Raw genomic sequence first — 8,007 nt, forward strand, 5'->3', positions numbered from 1 at the left:
TTTCATTCCTCTACACACATTAATAGCCACTTTCTTCATGGGTTCCTCTGACTACACATTAGTGGCTTGTTATAGATTTTATATTGAGCACTCTACAACTATTATTGATCAGTGGAAACAGGACAGCTGATATAGGAATAGGAAGAAATACATTTAAAGTGAAAATATGGGGGGTCACTTTTTGAGACCTCCATGTAACATACGTGTAATACAGACCAAGCTGTCCAGCAAAAGTAAGAGTTAAAAGGAACTAAACCAAAATAGTAAAAACTGTGAAAGGGCATTTTCTCAGGTCACGTCTGCAATAAAACAAACTTACCTAACAGTTTGCAATCTTCTTGTTGTATACTAGGCTGTGCATATGCAGCTCAGTGTACAATCCTGGCATAGCTGGCTGCTGAGATTAATTAAACCTCAGTGCATGTGCGAAGGAGTTATGCCACTCCAGCTTGGAAAATAAAGATGGCCAGAGATCTTGAGCTAGTTAAACAGAGGGGAGGATTGAAGAAATAAATACTCAGAATAATATCACTTAAAACATCTAAATCTGAAAAATATAATTAAGATTTTGAGGGTTCAGTTGACTAAAGGAAGAATAGTAAATAAAAACAATCTTTAAGTAATAACCCCTTTATATTCCCCAATTTAGGTATTAGTATAGCTGTATAACATTCCACCAAGAGAGATATTATCAAAAGTGGCCAATAAACTTTTAGAAACAAATATATAGACAAGATTTCCAAAGGGAATAGATTCATTTTAGGAAAATGTACCGTGGTATACCCAAACAAGTGCACTGCCACCCAGGTATTTGTGAAACTACACTGTGCCAGGTAACAATACCTGTCTTTAATGTGCGTGAAGTGTTTTACTGCAGCACTGCTTTAACATCTTTAAAAAGTAGTATTCTAAATGTAAAATCATGCTTTATGCATTGGAACAGTTGTGATATAGATTTACAACTTAGATAACTTAGATATACAGGGCCTGGAGACTGGAGAAGATAGACTATCATGGAAGAACCTGGAATGGATTTCTCAAAAATCATTTGCTAGTAGATGGCAAAAATGTTCAATCCTGGGCCAGATCTATTCCAGGTTGCTGGATCACCCAGGTTTCTCCATGATATTATATCTTCTCCAGCCTTGGAGAGCTTTAAAGAATCCGGCTCACAGTGTCCATTCAGTGGAAAAGTATCCTTGGAATGGATTTTCCAATGGTGGCAAACCATATCTATAAATATATGCATTTTTTTAAAAAGGCCATCTTATTGAGCCATTTGTTAAGTTAGAGTTTAATATATGCTGTATCCAGGCAGTAATTCACCTGCTTATGAAGATGATATTATTAGAGATTATTTATGCTGGCCAAAGGCTTTCCATGGTATTGTATGCTAGCAGAAGGTGTATTGGTTGTGAATTAATTATCATGTATAGACTGTGTTTGCTGCTATCAGGAAAAAAGGGTCAAAAATTGGAAAGGAATTACTGACTGCTGGAACTTCAAGCATTTTAGGAAGGTTTGCAATCCTGAAACCAGCTATGACGGGTCTACCCGGGGCTTCTTCATTTAAATTCTGTTTCTGTAACAATTCAGGCATTCAGCAGATTCTATCATGCTGTGTAATCTTGTTATGTTTTTATTGTCATATAAATTATTATCATGTTTTTTTATTATTTTTTTCTTGTTGGTTGGCTTGGTGGTCTTATCTAGTAGTAGTAGTGCCAGGTCTAACCTTATTCTGAACACATTGTCTGCAACTTTCTTTCAGGAAGGGATCACCATTTTGTTTCCTATACTGTCCGCAGTAGATGTAAAAATTATCGAAGGATCTTTTAATTTAAAAATATTACCCAATGAATATTCTATTCTGTCTCTTTCACATTTTTCTGACTTATTGCTCATTATCTCAGTCTCAAATGAGAAAATCATTTTATTAATTTTAGTGTCACGCTCCCCACATTCAGGCCATTGTGCGAACTTTCTAATTTAATCTGTAGCTCTTCAATATTATTCCTAATCTTGTCACAATTATGTTCTCTATGTTGGACAATAATATTCATTTAATTTTTAGCAGTAGGCAATGAGAGATTGCACCAAGAAGATTTCCATCCTTGCAAAAAAAATGGAGTCAGGATTTAGCTATTGCTGTGCTGAGTCTTTTATAATACCACCTTCAAAGCTCAATGTGCCCCTTATACTCCTTTTACCCTTATACTGGCAGTCCAAGGTCAGTGTACCCCCTTTACATTGTTAGACCGTGTGTTCTCCTTCACTGGTGCTCCATTACATTACATTGGTGTTCAGTGCTCAGTGCCCACCTACCCTTACATTGATGGCCATGGCTCAGTGTGCACTCAGTGGGGCACACCGACCATACATCTGTGGTTGGTGTGCCCCATATATTGTGGTTAGCAATTCCCTTTACATTGCTGGTCAGTCTTTTTTTTATTAAAGTGGTTGCCATTGTGTTCCCTCGCATTGGTTGCTTAGTGCCCCCCCTACCCTTTCCTTGATGGCTATGGCTCAGTGTGCACTCATACATCAGTGGTCCGTGTGCCCCGTATGTTGTGGTTAGCAATTCCCTTTACATTGGTGGTCAGTCTTTGTTCATGGTTGTTCAAGTGGTTGCCATTGTGTCCCCTCGGATTGGTTGTTTAGTGCCCCCCCACTCTTACATTGATGCTGAAGGCTTAGTGTGCTCCATACATTGGTGGTTAGCATTTCCCTTTACAGTACAGTGCCCCCTTAACCCCTTGGTAAGAAAAGGGCATCCCCAGCAGTCATTACAGCACCCCTTATGTTAGTGTCCAGTGAGTCCCCTTGTTTTTGTGGCTATCATATCTCCCTACATTAGTGGTAGATGTACCACCTTATGTTAGTAGTCTGTGCGTAGTACAGCGCTGCATAATATGTTGGCACTATAATAATCCTGTTTAATTATAATAATAGTAGGGTTTATTTACTGAAGACATATAGACTGTTCACTTAGCAAAAGGAATTTTCCCTTGGGAGATACTGTACATTTACCCTTAGCTTTGTATATTTGCTAATGTTTTGCTTAAATTATGTTCTAGCAAAAATACTTTTTTTTTGTATTTCCTAGCATGTGATTGGGTATTCCTTGCAAAGTGAATTTTTATGACATGGGAAGGCTGTGTCTACTTCTAATGTGGGAAGTTGGTGGCCATTTACTGTTTTTGATAGAGGTTGGTAGTAAATCATAGCTGAAGTCCCAAAACCTCAGGCCCTATGGCTATGATTATTGGTATCAGTATGTCAGTGTGCAATACTGACATATTTCAAAAGAAGAGTCACTTTTTTGGGTAAACTCCTTTTTTAATGAATACTTATTTCTTTTTCTTGCAAGAAATTATTGGAGCATCTCTTATGAGAATCTGTAGACTAGAACTGAAAATGAGATAATAATACCAAGGGAAATTATTCTCATAAGATTTCCAGAGCAGAGATCAGCCAGAAAATACATATCCCGTTTTTGTATGGTGGAAAAAAATTAAAAATTTATAGAATCAGTTGACTTTCATTGCATGGATAGATTCCAATAATATACAGGGATTGCATGCCTGACCTTACACATAGCTGGAAAGTATGTATGGCAGGCAATGGCTTAGTGCCAGACCTGAGTAAAAAAAGAATAAAATATAAGTCTAAACCTTTCCTGCTATACATTCCTATCACTTATGTGTAGGTCTGACACATAATCCTTGTATATTAATGGAATATATCCATGTAACATAAGCATTGGTCCCCTCGTAATGGTGATGGAAAATGGCCAGCCCTGAAAATTACAACTCCAGGTTAAAATAATGAGATAAAATATATAGAACAAATAACAGCTTTTACTATAATATGCATCTTCAAAACAGTTACATATAAGTGTGCTGCAATCCTTGTTTTAGCATGTACACAGGACGTGTATTTGATTTTCTAAGTATATAGTGACTGGGAAACTTTGAACTATTTTTAAGGAGGTTGTTTTATTATGATTCCAGTTTTTTGCATTTCCATTGTTTTTTGCTTTGTTCTGTTTTTGCAATCACAAGGGTATAGTAAAGCCCACAAAGTGGCAGCATAGGTCAGATAACAGATTCTATGGAGACATCTGGGGTCTATTTTTGCCACTCTTGTACTCTTATTGATGCTACAGACAGACAGTTTCTTCTCTGCTGCTGGGGTTTGACAACTACCTAGAGATCAACAAATAGATGTTCCCTGATCTTCCATTGCTCTTTATCCAGACATCTGATTAAATTGAGACGTCTTTTGCTGTTTTTCTTTGCTACATCCTATCCATTTTATATTTTCCTCCTAGGGTTACTGTAAATGTGCTTTACTCGCTTGTGTGATGTTCTGTAAATAAATATCCTGACTCCATGTACTCTAATTCACCAATGCCAACTAAAAACACCGCTAATATTCTGCAAACATTCCGGAATGCCAGTCATGTGATATTGGAAATTCTTTGGCTGCACCAAGATCTCTGAATTTCTAATTTTATTATTAATAAAACAAAACAGTTTTTATGGTTTAATGGGATGGACAAGTCTCATTTTCAGGTTTACATAAGCTAGCTTAGCCTCCAGATATCATTTTATGCATCGTAAGAAGATCTTGTCTAATGAAATGTAATCTCCAATCCACAGGAGCCATTGTGATAGCGTACATTGTATGCTGGTTACCATATCATGCAAGAAGATTGATGTTCTGCTACATCCCAGATGATGAGTGGTCTGGGTAAGTACCAACAGTTGCAATAGGTGCTCACCAACCCCATGCTATTGATTTTGCAGCTTTGTCACTTTCAGGGAAATGATACCACCTACAATTATAGAATTCAGGGGGTTCTTCTCTCCATCCCCAACATACTTATTAGACCGTCTAGTACTATTTCCCCCTATAAACTTGCTGTCTGATTACTGTTGTACAGGGGATTGTAAGATGCTGATACAAGGTCAAATTCAGGTATTTACCCTGCTTACATTTGAAAAAATACATTATTATGGAGGTAATGAAAACCATGTGTCCTTTAGATCTGCCTAGAAATTATCTGTAAGTATTATTTACCATAAGAAATGTTTGGGTAGATCTAAAAATTTAGAAATACAATCACAACAGTTTAAATCAACCCTGTTTCCTTGCCCATCCATAGCTTGGTGAAAGTTTTTTGTGGTCCCTTCCCCATCAGCACTTTCTGATTTTTTTCTTTACTACTCCAGTATTGGATTCAGGTCCCAGCTGAGAAAAAAAACATGCAGTACCTAAAGATCATTGGCAAAGCACTCACTCATTGTGCCGGTTCTGGACCAATCACCTTTGCTGTGAGATAGGGACAGTCCATAGCCAAAATGTAAGCTACAACTGATTGAATCTGATATTCACAGAAACATTGCTTAGTGAAGAATTGCCCAGGTCCATGTGTTTCAGTTGCAGTAATTGTTTCCCATCCAGGGAATGTTTCAGCATGTCAGATTCACAGCTTTATACTGAGACCCCCAGTTTATACAGTGGGCTTACTCCTACTTCATGCATTTGAATGGGGCAGTGGTGGATTGAAGGAAAGCTGAGTATGTGCTACTGGAGAAGACATAATAAATTGAATTTACTGGTTTGCCCTTCTTAATCAAAACAGTTCTCTTTAATGAAAACTCAGATGCCAGTCCATTTATTTCAGCAAAGATCTCATAGGATAATACATGCTTTTACAGCAGAACTATAATTCCACTTATGATCAGGCAGGCAATGTACGTTTTGGGATAAGCCGGGGATTCTTACCGGCCTGATGGAGTTGTCAGCCTGCACCAATCAAAGTGGCTGAAAATTGCAACAAGGTTCTATCTTTTTGCTTGGTATTTGCCATGCAGAGGGTGTGCTAGGAGATTCATTTTTCCTAGAATATTCATGAAGTTTGCAAGCAAATTGCAAGTGAATAAAAAAAAATTTATGAAAAGAAATGACTCAGTAAGTAATCTTTTAGACTTGAACTTTCTGAGCTTTCAATTGCATTTTTTTGTGGTGAGGTAACAAGATTTTAAAAGCTGTAATTTCCACAAAGTAGATGTTACTAAGCAGTACAATATTCCTTATGATAACATATTAGTCTGTGACACTGTAAATCATTACACGTTATTATATAACTGTAATATTGATTTTTCCCTGTAGGTTCCTCTACACATTCTATCATTACTTCTACATGATGACCAACACACTCTTCTATATCAGCTCGGCGGTGAATCCAGTCCTTTACAATGTGGTCTCCTCTTCTTTCCGAAAACTCTTTTTGGATACCCTCAGCCCATCCTGCAGTAAACAGAATGGGAACCTAAACCTTCTAAAATCGAGTGCCTCCAACACTGGACCGGAGTGATGTCTGCTCTTTTCTGTATTGTAAAGGAGTAAAGATTTTCTGAGCACGCTGGACAAATATTGTCACATAAGAAGTTATATTAAATGTTTATATGGCAGACTAGTGCATTCCAGTCATTAAGGTCATACTTATATTGAAGTCTACCTGTGCTGTACAGACCCAATGTAGTGGTCTAGTTGGTATAATATTTACAGGATCAGAAGAGCAAAAATCCACTAATACTGATTGCAACAAAGTTGGTGGAGCTTTGTATCTGAGTAAAGATAAATCTCTTCTTGAGTCCATTAAGACTCAGAATAAAGAGATTTCAGCTTACCTATATCTGTTGCAGTTTGGGTGGACTTTTTAATAATAAAAAGATATAAAGCCTTTAAAAAGAGTGAGATAAAAAGAGTGTGATAATCTGTAAATCATTCCAGATAATTGTATTTACTAGGACATATAGTCATGTGAAAAAGTAAGTACACCTTAAGCAAATTGTTGACTCTTTCCAGCTATCTACACAAATTTTAGATCTTTATCAGTCTTAAACAGTACCTACAGATAAAGGTGATGTATATATATCCTGCACAAAATGGACATGGTGCATTCATTCCAATAAAAGTAATAAAAAGTTTTGTCACATTGGAAAAAAGTACACCTTTACCTTTACCACCAGTATAAGGTATTCTAAATTAGGTGCCAAAGTTGGCACATCAGTATGTAGTATACATATGGAAAATGCTTTATTTTAAACTGGGATACAAAGGGATGTTAACTGTGGTTTAGGAAGTTTGTAAGTGCCTATGAATCTGGTAAGGAATTTAAAACAATTGGTGATTCTAATTTGATATCCCAGCCCAAGTGCTGATGGCCTAATGCTCAAACTAGTCTCCAAGAACCCCAAAAATTACACGAAGGGATCCTCGTGTAACAGTTGCAACATCTGGAGTTAAAGTGCATCCACTAGAACAAGAATAGTATTGCCCATTCGACACCAAGAACCAGACCTTGCCTACTGTAACAGCAGACCTGTTTGATGAAAACTGTAGACAATATTTTAGGAGGACTACAAAGCAACTGTATATCATTTTTGTAGCCTGGGATATAGTTTGCTGCTTCAGAGCATGGGCAGTCATTGAGTTTACCATGCAATCTGCATGGTATCAAAATGTGAGATCGTCTGTCTGAAAGCTAAAGTTAGGATAAAATTATCCTTTCAAAATGATAATGATTCAAAGTACACTAGCAAATCGACCTAGGAGTGGGCTAAAATAAAGACATGAAGGGGTATGGACTGGCCTATTTAAAGCCTGATTTGAATCTCATTGAAACATTGAGGGTGATTTGAATGTGTCGGAGACTGTAGGGTCAGTAAATATTTCCTCTAAAGAGACCAATGCTATTTTTTGAGGCCAAGAGTATTCTTACTTTTTACATAATACATCATTACATCTATTGATACCTTTGTTTAATAAATGATTAAAAAAGCAAATTGTCCTTGTGTTGTTTTCACACATATCGCCTTTATCTGTAGGCAAAGTTACTATATATGGGGCATCACTGATCAAATCCAAAAAAAAACTTTCATTTTACTTAATTTGTTTTTTAACAAAGTTTTGAATGTCCAAACAAATAGCAAC

The 8,007-nt window shown here is 36.8% G+C and overlaps 1 protein-coding gene across 1 annotated transcript in view; it reads left to right on the forward strand.

Annotated features, from left to right (window-relative positions):
* Positions 1-6,777, forward strand: part of NTSR2 (neurotensin receptor 2) — a 24,592-nt gene extending 17,815 nt beyond the window's left edge. The window contains exons 3-4 of the mRNA XM_072407521.1: positions 4,665-4,755; positions 6,181-6,777. Coding sequence (XP_072263622.1) covers positions 4,665-4,755; positions 6,181-6,385 — 296 coding nt within the window. The 3' untranslated portion in view covers positions 6,386-6,777. The remainder of the gene's footprint in view (positions 1-4,664; positions 4,756-6,180) is intronic.
* Positions 6,778-8,007: the final 1,230 nt, after the last annotated feature.

This window comes from Pyxicephalus adspersus, chromosome 4 (genome assembly GCF_032062135.1).
Source record: "Pyxicephalus adspersus chromosome 4, UCB_Pads_2.0, whole genome shotgun sequence".
NCBI lineage: Eukaryota > Metazoa > Chordata > Amphibia > Anura > Pyxicephalidae > Pyxicephalus > Pyxicephalus adspersus.